The following is an 18,661-nucleotide window of genomic DNA, read 5'->3' as shown; positions in this document are numbered from 1 at the left end:
GGTAGAAATAGTGAGACACCACCTCCACCAGCAACCTAGGGGACAGCACCTGCCTTAGGGTGGGGGAGAAGGAGCCTAGGGCTCTTCGTGCCTACCCCCCCCCCACCTTCCTCCCTGATCTGACTTCTCCCCAAGAGGCAGGGGCCAAGTTACCCATTTTAATTTCAAGGGTTAAGGACTCCTCCTCAGCTCTTTCATGGTGGGTCACACGGCAGGGGACTCTGGAAACAGATCCAGCATGCCCTGTCACTGCTCCATTGAACCCTGGCTCAGGGTCTTCACGCCTGAAGAAGTGGCTGCTGCATGTCTTTGTGGGGGTGGGGCTGGAGCTGATTGTCCTCGCAGGAGTGAGGGACACACCACTGAGCCTGAGCCCTGCTGTCTTCCTGTTCCCTTCTGTTCCCCCAGGCTCAGGTGGCTTTCCTCCAGGGAGAAAGGAAGGGGCAAGAGAATCTCAAGACAGACCTGGTGCGACGGATCAAGATGTTGGAATATGCGCTGAAGCAGGAAAGGTGAGCCCTGCTGTCCCGGGTCCTGCTTTCTGAGAAGTCAGGCCCGCACGGGAGGGTCAGGAGGCCGGCCGCAGTGCCTCCCAGCCCAGGGAGGTTTGGCACCCGGCGTCCTCTTCTCCGTCACCCAATACTGTGTGATTCTAGCGCAGGGAGACAGAACAAGACATGGAAGGTGGAGTTCAGGGTCAGCGCTAGTAGCAGTGTTCATAATGTTGTTGGCCCCCCTGTATGCTCGTTGCCTCATTGACCCCTTCCAGTCACTTCACGGGTACGGGTGAGACTTCCAGAGGGGGAGGGCTTTCAGGGACTCCCAGAGCTGGGGTAGCACCCCAGTCTGCCTGACTCCAAAGAGTGGGTTCTTCATAATGCCGTGTGTGGTGCCTCTTCCACCAGGGCCGCTTCCTAAAGGGGGAGTGAGGGGTGGGGCTCAGCTTCAGCGGTGGGGGAGCGGACTGCGGGAGGCCTGGGATCTGGGATGCCTGAGGTGAGCGCTGGCCCTGTCTATTTCTCTGCATCTGTCATCTATTAATCATTTGCTCTTCTAGGGCCAAATACCATAAATTGAAGTTTGGGACGGACCTGAACCCAGGGGAGAAGAAATCAGAACCAGCAGAACAAGGTGCCCACCCCCAGATCCGCCCAACTTGTGCACCACCCCAGACAGCTCAGCGTGGTAGAGTTGTGCGGAGTTGGGCCACCTCTTTCTTACTTTGCTCCACAGCAGGCAGACTTGGGGGGGGGGCGGCTACGGAGGGCTTGAACTTCACTCTCAGTGCCCCCTTCACGGACTGCTCTGCAGGACCCCCGAGTGGTGAGGGGGCTGGATCGTGGTGAAGAAGGCCAGTCCTGCCTGCTGTCCCTCTGTGACGCAGACGGACACTGTCCCTAATACTCTAAGCTCCTTGGAAGAGGGCTCTGTTCACCAGCAAGTAGGCAGGGCAGGTGTTCCAAGGTGAGGGTCCCGTGAATGGAAGCGTGGCGACGTGAAAGGGCTGGTATGTGAGGGGATGGGGAGTTACCGGGAGTGACTGGAACAGTGGAAGTGAGGGCCCGGGTGACCCATCAAGACCTTCGTGATGTTGTTCCTTACGTCAGACCCCTCCCATCAGAACGGGAGTCCCACGAGGGCAGGGGTCTTTGTAGCCCGGGCACCCAGCCAGGTGCCTAGTAGATGCCCGGTAAGTAGTTGGTGAATAAAATAAGCAGACGATCTCATTCAGTCCTCACGAGAATCCCAAAAGCTAGGTGCTATTAACTGACTTTCTTGGAAGAGGAAGCTGAGGCTCAGAGAGGTAAACCGACCTGCTCGAGGTCACACAGCTGGTGAGCGCCAGAGCCGGACTCGAAGTATAGAGTCCACTGTGCGTGCTCGCGCAGGACGGGGCCGGCTTCCTATGTGGCAAAGTGACATAAGTAGGTGGGAGTCTGAAGGTCTGGGGGTGGTTTGGGGAGTGACCTCAGGAAAGTAGAGGGCGTGGAGGGGTGAGGGTAGGTTTCAGATGCCCTCACGAAGGGACTCGGCAGGATGTGTAACCATGACCAGTTGTGACTGAGGCGGGTTTGAGGGGGAGGAAGGTGGAGGAGGTGATGGGTCCATGGCACTGCTCTAGACAGCCTGCCTCCTTTGTCTCCACTCTCCAGTCTCCAATGGCCCCGTGGAGTCGGTCACCCTGGAGAACAGCCCGCTGGTGTGGAAGGAGGGGCGGCAGCTTCTCCGACAGTGAGTGTGCGGGCAGGGGTGCAGGGCTGGAGTGGGGAGACGGACACGTTTGGCTCGGGAGATAAGCCTGAAGACTCCACAGCTCTTCCTGTCCCCCCCTGGGGGTGGGATGCTGGACTCTTGGGATCCCTGCTGGTGACGCTGCGGGGGGGGCAACGCAGCCTGGGAGGGAGGGAAGACTTGCTGCAGGCAGCATGTGGGGGCCTCTGCTCCCGAAGAGGGACTTCACTCACTTTAAAGAGTAAAAAGGGTAATGTTATGTTTTACTATTAAAGAGATTAGTGTGTTTTAGAAAACTCAAGAAATACAGGGAAACACACACACACACACACACACACACACAATCACTCATAATTCCACCACCCAAGGAATCTCGTGTTTTGGCGACTCCGGTGGGGCTCTGTGTGTGTCTTAGTAGGCGTGTGATTCTGTGTTTTCTGCTGCATTGTTTTTGCTAAGCGTTGTAGACGTCCTTCCATATGATTTAGTTAGGTTGCATTGTTTTAAGAGCCGTGTGATCGTCTGTCACGTGGGTTACCATCACTTTCCATAGCCGGTCACTTGCACATGTCATCAAAGATGGTTCTGTGGTGTGACAAGCATCAGGGAGATATTTGTCCGTATCCCTGGTTTCCTTAAGCCGAGCGTCGGGAGGCTTGCAGGCTTACGGTGTGTGCCAGCAGCGACGACAAAACGATTCCAGGAGGTGACACGTGCCAGGGGCCCATTATGTGCCTGGCACTGTGCTGAACGTTTTACACACACTGATGCCTGGTGTCAGTTCCCATGCGGTAAACTGCCAGTATCCCCCCACACAGAAAGGTGGGGAGGGCGTGTGTGGGCTGGCGGAAGATGACCCAGCTGTGTTAAGTGGGGGGTTTGAGATGTGAGCTCGGGCACTCGGCTCCCAGAGCACCACCACCGTGCTCGCCTGCCTCTTCTCGGGTGGGGAGGTGGCCTCGGCCGCAGGCAGGCAGGCAGGCAGGCAAGCGGGTCAGACAGCAGGGGAGACAGGTGTGCCCCAGCGTGCAAGGGGCGGACTTGGGGGTCCCGAAGGGACCAGGTCGTGGTGAATGTAAAAGGCTCCTGGAGGAGCCTCCAGAGGACCAGATATCCACAGATACCCACAATTGATTTTTCCCCCTATTTGTAACTTTTAGACTAGTCTCAGCTAGCTTCCATTTTTTTAAATTGCGGAAGTAATAAACACTCATTTGTAGAAGTGAGTAGAGTGAGCTGTAAAGGTTGCTCTTACGTCTCTGATCCCTTGTTCCGAAGGTCCAGGGTCGCTGCTGGTGCATCGAGTATGTGTCTCTCCAGGCCTCGTGGGGGCATGCTTCAAATATGTTTGTGGCCCGTGCTTGCACGCACGTTAGCTCTTTCTTCTTCTTCTTCTTTTTTTTAAACACATGAATCGTGTGGCTCACATAACTTATGGTTTTCGTTAAGCTGCTTATTGTGGCCGTCTCGGCCCTCTGCGTCCTTTATTTTCTGCCTCGTGTCCCCGTCCGTCATTTGCAGCCACAGTCATCCCCGGGGGGCGTGTGGCGTGGCCTCACGTTTTGGCTCTCCTGCACGGCATCCCCGCTAGCATCTGTGTGACCACATTGGGCCTGTATGTAAAGGCTTCCCCTGGAAATAGACTCGAAAGTGACGCAGCAGGGCCCAGCGTGTGCTTATTTAAAATACAGGCGTGTAGTCTTCGGTTGCTTCTCCAAAAAGCCTGTCCCCGTTTGCATCAGCCCCCATCGGATAGAAAGAAGCCAGGAGACGCCTGAGCCCTGCTGGTTCTGTCTCCCTGCAGGTACCTGGAAGAGGTGGGCTACACGGACACCATCCTGGACATGCGGTCCAAACGCGTGCGCTCCCTCCTGGGCCGCTCGTTGGAGCTCAACGGGGCCGTGGAGCCCAGCGAAGGAGGCCCCAGGGCCACGCCAGGCCCCGGGGGGCTCAGCGGCGGTGAGTCGCTGCTGGTGAAACAGATCGAAGAGCAGATCAAGAGGTGAGCCCTTGGTGAGCCCTGATAGGTCTGGTCCTCTGTGTCTCCTCCCGGTGAAGACCAGTGTCACAAAAGTCAGCAGTGCTCCCCGGTGCCCCGGTGGCCACTTCCTTCCTGGAGTGTACTGTGGGCTGGTTTGTTCCAGAGCCCTCGGTCCCTTCGCTGTGGGATCCCTGGAGCCTGTTCTGGGCCCCCCTGCACATCCTGTCCCGTGGCATCGTGTTCGCGCCGATTCGTGCCACAGCTCACGCCCAGCCCAGCCCCCCTCCCGAGGCTCAGGCCTTAACGCTGCTCAGCACACGGAGCACGTACTAGAGGCCGACCCCGGTGGCGGACCAGGGCCCAGTGGGGAGTGAAACACACGGCCACCGCCCCAGGGAGTTCTTCGTGCTTCCTTCCTTCCTCCCTCAGTAGTTGTTAGTCGTCAGCGTCAGTAATTTAACATTTGCTGCAGAGAAAGGTGGGAAGAAAGAAAGATTGGGAAATGGGCGGGGGGGGGGCCCTCCTCATGGGGGTGACATCTGGGCGGAGAACCGCAGGAAGTGGCAGAGTAAGCCACACGAGTACTAGAAGGAGAATGTTGTAGGCAGAGGGAATGGCGATCGTCGGGGTTCCGCTCGGCACGTTCAGGAACCTGCAGCGAGGCCAGCGTGGCTGCGGCGAGTGCGCACATGGGCTTGTGGTCTGTGGTGAGGTTGAAATCTCGGGAGTCAGATCAAATGGGGCCGTAGCGGCCACGATAGGGAGTTTGGAGCCTACTCCGCCAGTTGTGGGAAGCCCGTGGTTTCGAGCAGGGGTGTGACACAATCCAGTGTGCTGGTCTGCTTTGAGGAGGAGGGGCCGCGGGGCCGAAGTGGGAGCAGGAGAGTGGCTGGGGGCCTCCTGCACCGTCCAGACGAGACGTGGTGGATGTGAGCAGCCAGGCTCTTCGCAGGTTGGCTTTTTAAAGAAGTGGATGGGGGGGAGAGGAAGGACCTGGGGGTGGCTCTGGGGTTTGGTCCAAGCAACGGGAGTGGCATTGACTGCAGTGGGGAGGACGAGGAGTGGAAGGAACTTCCAGGGGTCCGTCGAGGGCTGGTGGAATTCGTGGTGCCAGGTCACCCCCAGGACGGGGATGAGTAGCCAGCCTGGAGCTCGGCCGGGGGGCGCTGCCCTCCGAACTCGCCTCGGGTTCACCAGCACGCAGGCGGGGTTTGAAAGCTGGAGGCAGCGGCAAAGGAGGCTGAGCGGGTGTGGCCAGGGCTGTGGGGGGAGACCCGAGTGGTGAGTGGTGCTGGGCAGCCGCGCGGGCTGCCGAGCGCAGAAGTGCTCTCTGGGAGGCTGTGCACACGGCGGCTGGGGAGGGAGCACTGGAGAGACCCGTCCTCCGAGTAGTAACCATATACCCGGGCAGTTGGCAAGAACCCTCTAGAGCATTGGCCTAGGGGTAAGAAAGGAGGATGTTTGCATTTATCCAGACTTTGAACTCCACCTGCTTTTCTACCCGGGACTTGGGTTTGGCAGATACATCCTTGTTAAAACTGGTCATCCAGCCGGAGGCATTAGACAGTCGGCCAGGAGTGGAAACAGGAGGCCATCTGTCAGGCAGGAGGGGACAGGCTCATTGACGGCGAGGCTGGCAGTAGGGACCGGTTCCTCTTTCCCGCCGGGCGTGTCTGCCCGGCCTGACCTGTGCCCAGGGTTCGCCCGGACTGTGGGAAAGGGGGCTGCTGAGTCAGTGGCGCTTTCTTGGCCAGCTGTCCTGACTCAGCACGTGCGGACAGATGTGTGGTCAGGGCAGGGCCTCTTGCTCGGGGGCTCAGAGCTCAGGAAGGAGGGGCTGGCTGTGCTGTCCAAGCCAGGGTGGTCGGGTCGTGGTGAGCAAGTCAGGCGGAGGCTGGGATTGGAGCCCCCTATGTGAGAGGGGTTGAGGCTCCTGTGGGGTCACAGTGAGCTCATCCCTCTTGAGAGCGGGGTCCAGGCTCTGGCCACGGCACCTCGGCGCCCTCCCATCTGAGCTTTGTCGCCTGGCGGGACTGATGCCCCCTCTGCCCCCCTGTTGTGGGCAGGAACGCGGCAGGCAAAGATGGCAAAGAGCGCCTGAGTGGCTCGGTGCTGGAGCAGATCCCCTTCCTGCAGAACTGCGAGGACGAGGACAGCGACGAGGACGATGAGCTGGACAGCGTGCAGCACAAGAAGCAGCGTGTGAAGGTGTGCTCCCCCCTCCCCCTGCAGGGGGGCGCCCGCTTTGCGGCCTGGCAGCCCAGTGCCCCTGTGGGTGCTCTCGGGGCTCCCTTTATGGCCCAGTCTGTGTGTGGCCTGACCCTGTTCCTTCCCAGGGTCCCTGTCTCTTCTCTGGCCAAGCTGCAGCCTCAGTGCTGTGTCACAGCCCGCCTCTTCACCCCCACCCCTGTCTTCTCCCAGCCCCGCTTCCGCTCGCACACGTTCCTGAGAGGCCTGAACTCTCCAGACAGGGCCAGCCATGCGCGGCCCTCTCGCAGTGTGCTCTCCTGCAGGCTAGCCTCGTCACTGTCGCACCGAGATATTTTTGGTGTGGCTGTGGCTTTCTGTCTTTTCCCCCAATAGATTGTGAGCTCTGCCAGGCAGGGACTATGGGGGTTTCCTTGCTCTTCTCTCCCCAGCAGCCAGAGTAGATGTGGCGGGACCCCAGGCTCAGCCTGGGGCCGGGTTGGGGATCCCGCGGGGGACTTTGTAGGTGCGAGTGCCCCGTCTGTTCTTGTGTCAGGACCTAAGCCCAGGGGCATTGCTTGCAGGGTGGAGTCCAGATCTCAGCTTGGCTTCATAGTAATGGCTCCCACCCCACTTCACCCCTGCTCCTCAACTTTTCAAGCCACCGTGCTGCTGCCGTTTCAGCGGCACTAACCTCAGGCATGGTCTGGGCCCCCTGGCCGGTAAACATCAGTTTGGGCCTTTGTGGGCCTAGCCCTGTGCCAGGAGCAACGACGCGGAGACAGAGGTCCAGTCCCTGGCTTGGGGGAGCTTGTGGCCAGCGGCGTGCCCATGCAGAGGGGCTTGTGTGTGGCCTTCCCATCAGAACCCCTCCGTGCCTCTTTCAGCCTCACCTTAGCACCCCTCCTCCAGGCAGCCCTCTCTGACCTCTCACCAGCCCTTCCTCCCCTTCCCCCGTCAGGGTTGGAGCCATCTGGACCTGGACCACTCCCGGTCCTCCCTGCCTCATGTCCCCATGGCTATGTGGGGCCACCTCTGTCTGCAGTGTCCCTGGTGTGGCTCAGTACAGGGTCCCGCCTGGCGTGGGTTCGCAGGGCATGCGCAAGAGCCAGCACACTAGAGCTGGGTTACAGGAAAGTCAGGATGGTGCTGAGTCTGGGGCCTCCTACCCCTGTTCCTGCTCTCTCCCGCCCCTGTTGGGATTTTCACTCCTTTCTCAGCTCTTACCTCATCCTCCTCTGGGAAGCCTGCCCGCTCCTCTCTGCTCCTCCCAGCGGAGATCATGGCTGACTTTCCGTACTCCCTCAGGCCTTTGTGTGTGTGTCACCGCGCTTGTCCCGTGGGCCCTGTGGGTGGCTCCTTGTGCAGGGGTCTCGAGCCTCCCCAGGCCTGCTCTCTCACCCTGCAGCTCTGCAGTGACCAGGCTGATTCCAAAGACCTCCGAGACTCCCAGAGTGGCTGCTGGCCTGGCCGTGTGCCTACGGGCACGTGATGCTGTCTTAGCTGCAGTTTTAGAGTCCCTGCCGCTGGGTTGTTGAGGATTTAATTAACATGAACTCACGCACAGAAAGCCCTTGGCTACGCTGTGGCTGGCCACACTGAGTGCTCGGTGGTGGCACGGTGAGCAGTGCCGGGCACAGCGGGCAGAACAGAATTGGGAACCCTCTCTTGCGGACCCTGGAGGACGCCTGTTATGCTGCCACGCTCCTCTAGAGCCCCGGCGCCCCCATTGCCTCTCTGGGCATGCTGGCTTAACCTGGACCCTGGGTCTTCCACAGGGAAGGGAGGGGAGGTCACCATGTCCTTTCTCTCTGGTCCTCCCACACAGGCCAGAGGCTGGCCGCTCCCGGATGCCTGAGCAGTTTTGACTCCAGTCCCGGCTTGGAGTGCTGAGCCTGTGGGAGGGTCAGCCGCACCCTCGAGGAGCTTGTGGTCCAACTGAGGCTGGCCCCGGGGGTGCCCAGGACTTGGTCCAGTCAGGGAACACTTAGGAGGGAGAAGCTTCCCCGGAAGAGGTGGTGTTTGAGGCGGTGGTAGTTAGAGCCCCAGTGCTGGGGTGGGGTATGTTCTTAAGCCAGCACTTAAAGCAGAAGGCAGCGATCAAAACTGTTAGTGAAAATTCTGGGGCTCCCTTAAGCCGTTTTCTGCGGCCTTTGAGGTTCCGGGCACACAGCCCTTGGATGGCCCTTTGCGTGTGATGTAGTGACATCACGTGTAAGACGTCATTGTAGAGGCTGTGTGTGGAAGGCATCCGTGTGGGGAAATGCAGGTGCCATGCTGCTCTGAAACCCCAAGTCTGGGCGGGGGTCCAAGCGCACGCACCGAGGAACACCAGAGGGTTGGTTCCTAGGCCTGCTTTAAGACTGACGGTGAGGACCGCCAGCGCCCACCTGCCCCAGCGTCCTGCTTCTCAGGATGGAGGAACGGTGCAGTTTTCCCTCATTCTAAAAGTAGCGCCCGCTTGTCGTATAAAAAAGCAAAGCTTGAAGCAACCAAGAAAGCTCTACGAAGACTCGGAGGATGCTTGGTAGGCTGTCGTCCAGAGCTGTCTCAGTGTATCCGGGACGGCTCGGAATGGGGACGTGAGGTGAGGGGCTCCACTGCTCCGCCTGTCTGCTCGTGGTCAGCGCCGCAAGCTGGTGAAGTCGTGGGACGCCTGCCTAGTGTGCTGGCGCCACCCTTCTCCCCGGGCGTCTAGACGTTCCCACGTGACTTGTGCGCCTCCGTACACACAGTTGCACACATATCTTTCTTCTCTGCCCCGAAACAGGCTGTATTGACTTTTCTTCCCTGAGAAGTACCTGTGCTGAGGGGTGGGGGTGGGGGTGGCGGGAGGGGAGGGAGCAGGAAGAGCGGGGGCTTTTTGGGAGGGAATCACAGGTGGAGGTGGAGATGGCGGTGAGGGGAGGAGGCGTGCAAAGCCCTCCGCGGGGGTTTGGGGAGCTGGCAGCGCCCCGGCCCTAGTAAGGAGCAGCCTCTGAAGACTCCCAGCAGGGGGAGCACAGCTGCCAGAGTGTGCTGAGGGGGGTGCAGGGGAAGGGCACTGAGGGGAGGGAAGTGGGGCTGGTGCAGATGGCCGAAAGGAGGGTGAGGCGGAGGCCGGGAACCTTGGCTTCTCTGCCCTGGAGCCCTGGTGGGCTTGGGCTCCGGCCCGGAGCCTCCTGACCTGTCTGGCTTTCTGCATACCCAGCTGCCCTCCAAGGCCCTGGTGCCCGAGATGGAGGACGAGGACGAGGAGGATGACTCCGAGGATGCCATCAATGAGTTCGATTTCTTGGGCTCAGGAGAGGAGGGGGAGGGCTCCCCGGACCCTCGACGGTGCACCGGAGAGGGGACCCACCATGAGCTGGGTAAGCGGAGGGTTTCCCGGCCAGCCTTCCTCACTGGGCGAGGTAGGGGCACACGCAGCCTCCGACAGCTGCTTCCTGCCCCAGGGTCTCCGCCGGACGGATACGCTTCCTGCGAGGAGGGTGGCCCGGGAGAGCAGGACGCACACACCATGGTGGCTGGGCCCTCACCCTTTCCCTGGAAAATCCCTGCGGGGATGCAGCAGGCCCAGCTCTTCCTGGAGCAGGGCCTCCAGCCCTCCGTGAGGGCGGCTCGTTCTCGGTGGCCCGCGGGGAGGAGCAGGATGAGGGCCCGGTGGGAAGAGGCAGGCAGGGCAGTGGTGCATCTTCCTCCCGTTCTGTGACTCCGAGCGGCGAGGCCCTCAGCCGTCACGTAGGGTGGCCAGGGACTGAGGCCCCTGCCGGACTGGGACCACAAAGGGTCCCTGCTCAGTCTGTCTCCTCTGCCCACCCCCCACTCCCACCTTGAGCCCTGCTCTCTGGGGCCAGCACTTCCTGGCCGCCCCACATTTGCAGGAGGGGCTGCTAGTGGCTGGGTGTGGACCTGGTGGGCAACTCCAGCCCTGCGCTTTTGTCCCCCCAGAAAGCCGGCGGGTCAAACTCCAGGGCATTTTGGCCGACCTCCGGGATGTGGATGGGCTGCCCCCTAAAGTGACTGGTCCCCCTCCTGGCACACCCCAGCCCCGGCCACACGAAGGTAAGAGGCCCCTCCGCCCTGGCCTGGTCCCCGGGGGCCCACAGCAGAGGGGGGCTGCAGAGCTAAGCCCAGGGCTTCTGTGTCCTCAGGGTCAGAGCCTGGCCTCTAGTCTGCAGCCTCCCTGTCGCAAAAGTTTGTCTGTCTGTCTGTCTCCCTCTCTTCTTGTCTGTCCTGCCCTGTCTGTCTCTCCCTGTCTCTTTCTTTCCAGCTGTGATTCTTGATCTTGTCCTCTCCCTGTCTCTTTTTCTGACTCCTTATCTCCCTCTCTGCCTCTCTCTGTCTTTCTCTCTCTCTCCCTGCCCCTCTCTGCCCCCTCCCTCCCCTACCTCTACCAGGTTCCTTTGGCTTCTCCTCAGACGTTTTCATCATGGACACTATCGGGGGCGGGGAGGTGAGCCTGGGGGACTTGGCAGATCTCACCGTCACCAACGACAACGACCTCAGCTGTGATGTAAGTTCTTGGGGTGCCGCACCCCCGGCGGGCCCCCACTGGGCATCCCACAGCATGCCTGCTTTCACTGAGCTCTGCCTGGGGGCCCTGCTTGCGCTCAGCCCCCCAGTGGGAGGGTGCTGTGAGGTCAGCCAGCAGCTCACCCTGGTTTGCAGAGGGGTGCAGACACGGCTGGGGGCGTGGGGCTTGGGGGGTTACTGAGGTACAGGGCCTGGAAGGCTGGGGTGCAGCTGCTGACTGCTCCTGCAGGTGATGCTCCCTTCCATTCCTGGCTCGTGTGCCTCTCGAGTCCAGGCCCCCCACCCCGGGCTGGGTGCAGGGCATGGGGGCACAGCATCCGAGGAAGGGGGCTGTGGGTCGCCACAGCGCAGCAAAGATAATCTTTGCAGGAGATGGGCATTGAGCTGACCTTTGCAGCCAGAAACCAAAAAAGCAGGCGCGAGTGGGGCTGGTGGGCAGATGGGCCAGGGTGGAAGGAGACGTCAGGACCAAGTGTTCAGGAGGACCAATATCCGCGGAGGGGCCTCTGGCCATCTGCTAGTCTCTGAGTTAGGGGTGTGTGTGTGTATGTGTGCGTGCGTGCATTTCCCGTGGCAGGACAGCCACCACGGCTTTTAGCTGGATCTTAAGTGATTGGTAACCCCAGCAAGGTTGGGGGGCACTGCGTGGGATGCCAGGAAGGGGGGCCAGGGTGGAGGTTTTGAGTAGGGGGGGTGTGCCCATGAGGGGGTAACCGCACAGTGGCAGAGCCTCTGGCCCTAAAGAGCTAGGGCAGTGGTGATGGTGGAGGTGGGGACCGTGGGGGATAGAGCTCATATGAAGGGCTTGGTCAGGTGTGAACCCCATGTTTGGGCAGGACACTGAGTCTTGCTTGACAGTCTGCTCATCATCTTTGCCAGCTTCCTGCCCCGGGGTCCCCCACAGAGAGCACCACCACCGTCCACCAGGGCATGGGCAGCGTCTCTGGGACCCCCCTGAGCGGCCTGCTGATTCTCCTCCCAGTGTCTCCCCACTCTGTGTACCTGTCCCCATTTCCACTCCCCAGCGTGTGCTCTTGTGTGCCCTCCTCTTTCCCTGAGAGGCTTCTCTCCTGACCCCTTAGCCTCTCTGCAGCCACCCGCATCTTCCCCAGTGCATGTCTGTTCCCTGCTCTGAACCCTTCCAGAGCTCCCTGTTTGACTCAGGGTGAGATGCAAGTTTCCGAACGAGGCTGCGGCCTCAGCTCCTGCTGCTCTCTCCCTTGCTTTTAGTAACTTGGGCCTCCTCTCAGGCTCTGGATCCGCTCCGGCAGCCGCAGGGACTTTGCACATGCAGTGTCCTTCCTCAGTCCCCTCCCTGATCTGGTTAAGTCCTGCTGCTTTGGCGTCGCCTCCGGAAAGCCTAGCCGACTGCCACAGAGGCGGTCAGGCTGCTGGGTACCTCTTCCCGGTCCATGTTTAATTGCTAGCACTGCTCGGAGTTCCCAGTCCTGTACACTGTGGGGTGGTCTGACCGTCTTCCCCAGGCCCCCTCTGAACTGCCGGCCCGGAACGCAGCTAGTCCCTGCACACTGTAGGACTCGCTGAGCGAGCGCAGGGTGCCGCGGGCAGGGCGCCTGGGGCTGGAGGCCAGGGTGCGGGGGCTCTACGTCGGTCTGAGTGACCTGACGTCCTGGATGCCAGTCAGCATCTGTGGGACTGCGGGGACACTGAGGCCGCTCCCCCCACCCCAGCTCTCTGACAGCAAAGATGCCTTTAAGAAGACGTGGAACCCCAAATTCACTCTCCGCTCACACTACGATGGCGTGCGCTCCCTGGCTTTCCACCACAGCCAGTCTGCCTTGCTCACCGCCTCTGAGGACGGCACGCTCAAGCTCTGGAACCTGCAGAAGGCTGTCACAGCCAAGAAGTGAGCACAGCAGCCCCAGGGTCGGGGGTTGGGAGGCGCATCTGGGGGCTCTCGGTGACATTGGGCTCCCCCCCCCCCAGGAATGCCGCGCTAGATGTGGAGCCTATCCACGCCTTCCGGGCTCACAGGTAGGGAGGTGCCCCTGAGGGGAGAGTGGCCCCTGCACACACACCCCCTTGCTCCCGGTGCTCCGCAGATCCAGCGCCCCCATAGCTGGTTCTCAGCCCAGCCTTCGGAGGAGGAAACGGGCGTGGGGAGTCAGGGGAAGGCAGGCCTGGGTGGCGCAGCCAGAGCCCCAGATGCGGAATTCCTTCTGGCCATCCTTGAAAAATCTAGGAGAGGACTTGAAGGTCCCGTGGAGGGGGCCTAGGGAGGGGCGAGATTGAGTTTTTCTGTGCGTCCTGCAGGGGCCCTGTGTTGGCAGTAGCCATGGGCAGCAACAGTGAATGCTGTTACAGTGGCGGGGCAGACGCCCGCATCCACAGCTGGAAGATTCCCGACCTCAACATGGACCCCTATGACGGTTATGGTGAGGATAGCTCCCTCCCCCCACCGTGTCCATGGGAGTCTCCGCATTCCTTCAGCCCCCGCCGGTGCCTGACGGTGCGCCCCCGGCCCGGGGGAGCAGGGAGTGGCATGTTCAGCATGGGACGGGGGCGGACAGGCTGAGGCCGGAGAGAGGTGGCGTTGGGGGACTGCCTCCCAAAGGAGCTGGTGGGTCTGCTGACTCAATCAGCACTGAGGCCTTGGACCGGCCTGTGCAGAGGCACGGCGGGCCCTGGCAGTGCCTTCCGGGGAGCTGCGTGCAGGGAGGCTGCGAGGAGAAGTAGAGCAGGGGAGAGGGGAGTGGTTAGTTGGGCCAGGTTGCAGGGAGTTCTGCACTTGATCCTTGGTGCGCCTTTAACCGTTAGTGGAGAAGCGACCCTACCGTCACTTCTGTTCAGTGTCCATCCCCTACCTGCTGACGCCTCTTGTTAAGTCTCCTGACGACACGCACGGCTCTGCAGCTTTTTGTCACGGCAGAGTCCAGAGGTCTGTGTCTTCCCTTGAGGAACACACACTGTTTTCCCAAGAATGGTCCCGCCTTGTAAAAGGTCAAGGGTCCGTCCCAGGTAGTGTGTGCTCTGGGCCACGCAAGCCGCCACACACTGGGCGTCAGCAGGGCCTGACCGGAGCAGCCTGTGTGGACTTGAGTGACCGGGGATGCAGGGCTTGTGCCCAGGGCCGGAAAGGGTGCAAGGAGCACGGCTGGGCCGACCCGACCCACAGGGCCCAGGCTGCAAAGGGTCTTGGGGCCGCAGAGCCACCATTGTTCCTTCTCCCCTTAACTAAGTCCTGAAAATCATGTACTAAGCGTCTGCTTTGTGCCAGGCGCTATCGTGGGATGGGCAACGAACGGGGGGGTGGGTCCCTGCCCTCTGAAGCTTCCATTCTGGGTTGCCTCCAGAGCCCTAAAATCTTGCCAGAAGTGCCCGTGGTCAGAGCGTGAGCAGCCAGCTGAGGCAGGCTGCAGGGGTGAAGCTTGGAGGCCGTGAGGAAGCTGGGTCTGAAGCTGGGTGAGCGGGCGGCCCCAGCCCGGCCGCCTGGGTCTCAGCAGAGTTGGTGCTCTCGGCCCTGACGTAGCCCGTTTCCTCCCTTTGGTGTGTCCAGACCCGAGCGTGCTGAGCCATGTCCTGGAGGGCCACGGGGACGCCGTGTGGGGCCTAGCCTTCAGTCCTGCCTCCCAGCGCCTGGCCTCCTGCTCTGCCGATGGCACCATCCGTATCTGGGACCCCAGCAGCAGCCCAGCCTGCCTCTGTACCTTCCTCACAGCCAGCGGTGAGTGGGGGAACGGGGCTGGGAGGGACACCGACAGCTCACGGAGGAGTTGTGTAGAGCTGGAGGCCCCAACGGGAGCATGACTCCTGATGAGGGCCCAGGCTTCCCAAATCCCGTCCCACAGCCCCAGGGCAGGACCAGGTCTGTTCAGCAGTCTTCCCTCCCTCTGCCCTCAGATCATGGGATCCCCACCTCAGTGGCCTTCACCAGCACCGAGCCTGCCCACATTGTGGCTTCCTTCCGCTCCGGTGACACCGTCTTGTATGACCTGGAGGCTGGCAGTGCCCTCCTCTCGCTGGAATCCCGGGGGAGCAGCGGTAAGAGGGAGGCCCCGGGGTCCAGGGCTGGTATCCTAGTGCCTCCAAGGCTCCAGTCCCTCCTGTGGCTTTGGTGATCTGACCAGTGAGCAGAAGTCATCTTCCCCTGCCCCCCTCAGGGGCTCTGGGTGGGAAGGAGATAAAAGTCCCAGCTGCCACCCTTGTGGCTAGCATGGGGCTCTCGCAAAGGCTGAGGGAAGAGAGATCATCAGGGACTCAGCCATCAGGCCTATCAGCAGAGTGGATGGCCCATGTGGGTGGCTGTTCCCTGACTTCTGCCCCCCCCGGCAGGGCATGGTGCCTGTCTTCCAGATGAAGCACCGTGACCCCAAGCAGGAGAGGCCTCGGTGCCCAGTCCTCCTGGACAGCTGGGCAGGGGGCAGGGCTGTGGGACCGTCATTCTCCTCTTGTCTTTGTCCTGGTCTCCCTGATTTCCCCCATGTCCCTTCCCTCCTTGCCTTCCAGGCCCAACCCAGATCAACCAGGTGGTGAGTCACCCGAACCAGCCCCTCACCATCACCGCCCACGACGACCGAGGCATCCGCTTCCTGGACAGCCGGACAGGTGAGGCCCCGCCTTCCCGGCCCCCGCTTACTCGTGCTCATCAGGGGGCTGCCCAGATGGCAGAGCTCCCGGTGCCCGCGTGGCGGGCTCTCAGCATCCCGTCTGGGCCTTCACCTTCCCAGGCAAGGCAGCGAGGGAAAGTAACCTGCCACCCGCCCTCTGTCCCCTCAGGGAAATCTGTGCACTCCATGGTTGCCCACCTGGACGCGGTCACCTGCCTCGCCGTGGACCCCAATGGCGTGTTCCTGATGTCGGGCAGTAAGTCGGGACCCTCTGGGCTCCTAAGGAGCAAGGGTGTGTGGCAGCGGAAGAGGAGGAGACGGGGGCACTGGTCACGAGGGAGTGCTCCGGGGCTCCCTGAGGCGGGGGAGCAGGGGCACGCAGAGCCCCCGGCAGGCGTTGGCCTACGTCGTGGTTCATCCAGATAACCCTCCTGGGTGCGGCCCACCGTGCAGACGCGGGAACAGGCTCAGAGAAGTGACGTACTTTGGTCACAGCGAAGTGCGTGGTTGCAGGAGTGAAGTTGGGGTCTGTCTGAGTCTCGGTCCCCACAAGATCTGGAGCATTCGGCAGCACGTGCTCTCTGGATGAGGGCGCTGAAGCCCCGCTCCTGCTGCGCGGCTGGGCCTCCGAAGGATGGGGGCGGACGTGGGCTGACGGAGAGGGGGCTGTAGCTGCCCAGGGAGGTGAAGGCTGTGCACGGCTTATCAGGGAGGCCACGGGCCTCTGCTCCCCGCCGTCAGAGCTTGTGGGAGGTGACGAGCGAGCGAGCACACAGCGTGGGGACCCATCGTGGTCTGCTCTCCGTCTGCCCGTGAGAGCAGCAGCTGTCTCCAAGGATGACGGTAGAGGGGGTGGTCCGTGGGATCAAGTCCGGGGCAGAGAGGCTTCGGCACAGGACCCGGGTGCCCCTGTGAGGGACAAGTAGATCCGGGCTCCGCCACAGCCAGCGTGATCCTTCTTTTTTTTTTTTTTTTTTTTAAGATTTTATTTATTTATTTGACAGAGACAGAGACAGCCAGCGAGAGAGGGAACACAAGCAGGGGGAGTGGGAGAGGAAGAAGCAGGCTCATAGCGGAGGAGCCTGATGTGGGGCTTGATCCCATAACGCCGGGATCACGCCCTGAGCCGAAGGCAGACGCTTAACCGCTGTGCCACCCAGGCGCCCCAGTGTGATCCTTCTAACACAGGGGTCAGGCCAGCTGCATAGGCTGCCTCAGGGCCCAGCCCTGTCTGCTCCCCGCTGTCTGACCTCTCCTCCCCTCCCCATGCCCCTGCTCAGGCTGCTGCTGCCAGTCCTCAGAACCTTCCCTTGGCCCATCCTGCTGCCTGCCAGGCTCTTCCTCCTGACCGCCCCTCCCTTGGCCATTCTGTCCTCTCGCTGACCAGCTTGTGCTCACAGTGCTGCTGACCCCCTGGCATGATTCATTCTGCATTCTTGTTTTCTCTCTGCCACGCTGGAATGTCAGCAGCCCCAGGGCGGGGAGGTCGGCCTAGTATGTTCACCGTGACCCCAGGGCCCAGTACACAGGTGCCCAGTGAATACTCGCTAGCTAGATGGATGGATGGCAGGCTGGGCGTCAAAAGATGGCTGGGCCGAGGTGGGTGGAGAAGAGGCTGGAGGCCTCACCCAGTCCCAAGGGTGAGGTTCAGAGGAGCCGGGGTACATGCTGCGGGACAGCCCTTTCTGCTCCCACACCCACACAGGCCACGACTGTTCCCTGCGTCTGTGGAGCCTGGACAACAAGACGTGCGTGCAGGAGATCACGGCCCACCGCAAGAAGCATGAGGAGGCTATCCACGCCGTGGCGTGCCACCCCAGCAAGGCCCTCATCGCCAGCGCCGGCGCCGACGCCCTAGCCAAGGTCTTCGTATGATGCCCACCTGGCCCTGCCCTGGCCGCCACACCGGCTGGGGAGCGGGGCCGGGCAGGTGGCACTGAGGTGAGAGGCTGGACGGAGGGAGGCTTGGTCTGGGAGGGCAGAAACCCCGTGCCTCCTTACCCTGAACGGGACCTCAGAGGTGTCCCTTTGCCTGGCCCTTCTAGAGGCCATCCCAGGGTGGTAGCCGAGGCACCTCGTGAGAACATCAAGGTAGCCCCTGGGCTTCGAGAGAGGGGGCTGAGGCGGCCTGAGCTCTTGTACCTGGGGTGTCATGCTCCCGTCTCCCTTCCCTTCTGTCTACCTCAGGTGACTCCCAGCCTCAGTCTGCAGGCCTGGAGGCCCGGGGGCCTCTTCCCACCTGCCTGGGAACCTGGTGGTGCTAACGGCCCTTTCCCCAGGAGGCCGTCCCCCACGGCCTGTCCTTCCCGGAGCATCCAGCCTGGGGAGCAGCCTCGTTCAGGAATCACTCTCCGGGGTGGCCTCGGGGAGTTTCCTCTCTGTCCCCTGACACGCAGTCCTGGTATCTGAGCTGCCTTCCCGGATGCAGCACAACCGGGGCTGGGTGTCCTTGGGGATCAGCTTTTCCAAGACGCCAGAAGGTGCCAGGTTCTCTCTTTGAACCCCCGACCCCTCTTCTCCAATTTCCCAGACCTGAGTGGGAGCTGTGCTGGGAGGAGCCCCAGGCGCCCCTGCTCTGGGTCCCCCAGGAAGCCATGGAGCCAGCTGGACCCTGGGCGGTCCTCAGGGGGTGCTGCCTGTCCTGGCCCACCCCAGAAGTACGCCCAGTTCCCCACCCTGTCCTCCAGTTCCCTCCACACAGCTTTCCAGACACTACCCAGCACCTCCAGGGCCAGTAACTGCCTGGGGAATAGGTGATGCCCTCGGGGGAGGCGCCCACCCCTACCTCCCCCACTGCTCCCAGCACTCCTCCAGGGGCAGCCCCCCAGCCCCCACGGGGTCACCTGTGGGGAGAGATGGCCTTCTCTTGCCCCTCCCTGGGGCATGGAGGCTGGAGGGGGTCCCACCGGGTCCCCCACAACTCCCTGTATATCTGTATAAATAAATGGGATGTTAATGGAGCCCCTTCCGCCCCCCCCCCCCATGTCGTTATCACTGTGTGATAGTCTGTGTCTCCTCTCCTGACCCTCCACTCTTCTTCCTCTATTTATTTCACTCTCTTTTTTGGGTTCCACCCTGAGCCCTCGGGCCCCCTTCCAGGTTCCTGTTTATAAGCCCCCATCCCCTCTGCCCTGGACTTGGATGTGAAACTTGTCTCAATAAACCCTTTGGAGTAAGA

The 18,661-nt window shown here is 61.5% G+C and overlaps 1 protein-coding gene across 4 annotated transcripts in view; it reads left to right on the top strand.

The window, feature by feature from the left end:
- STRN4 (striatin 4) overlaps positions 1 to 18,661 on the top strand; it is a 25,825-nt gene extending 7,164 nt beyond the window's left edge. For 3 of the 4 annotated variants that reach the window (XM_026481985.4, XM_044378198.3, XM_044378197.3), the window contains 17 exons: positions 409 to 512; positions 1,058 to 1,131; positions 2,154 to 2,232; positions 4,037 to 4,234; positions 6,280 to 6,421; positions 9,591 to 9,750; positions 10,331 to 10,444; positions 10,780 to 10,895; positions 12,607 to 12,782; positions 12,863 to 12,910; positions 13,190 to 13,311; positions 14,433 to 14,600; positions 14,777 to 14,917; positions 15,383 to 15,481; positions 15,653 to 15,739; positions 17,189 to 17,424; positions 17,671 to 18,661. In XM_026481985.4, the coding sequence (XP_026337770.1) occupies positions 409 to 512; positions 1,058 to 1,131; positions 2,154 to 2,232; positions 4,037 to 4,234; positions 6,280 to 6,421; positions 9,591 to 9,750; positions 10,331 to 10,444; positions 10,780 to 10,895; positions 12,607 to 12,782; positions 12,863 to 12,910; positions 13,190 to 13,311; positions 14,433 to 14,600; positions 14,777 to 14,917; positions 15,383 to 15,481; positions 15,653 to 15,739; positions 17,189 to 17,358 (1,998 nt within the window). In that variant the 3' untranslated portion in view covers positions 17,359 to 17,424; positions 17,671 to 18,661. The remainder of the gene's footprint in view (positions 1 to 408; positions 513 to 1,057; positions 1,132 to 2,153; positions 2,233 to 4,036; positions 4,235 to 6,279; positions 6,422 to 9,590; positions 9,751 to 10,330; positions 10,445 to 10,779; positions 10,896 to 12,606; positions 12,783 to 12,862; positions 12,911 to 13,189; positions 13,312 to 14,432; positions 14,601 to 14,776; positions 14,918 to 15,382; positions 15,482 to 15,652; positions 15,740 to 17,188; positions 17,425 to 17,670) is intronic. The other variant, XM_026481986.4, reaches the window with a different exon arrangement.

Source organism: Ursus arctos, unplaced genomic scaffold, assembly GCF_023065955.2.
Source record: "Ursus arctos isolate Adak ecotype North America unplaced genomic scaffold, UrsArc2.0 scaffold_19, whole genome shotgun sequence".
Lineage (NCBI taxonomy): Eukaryota > Metazoa > Chordata > Mammalia > Carnivora > Ursidae > Ursus > Ursus arctos.
This window is presented reverse-complemented; position numbering and strand designations above follow the sequence as displayed.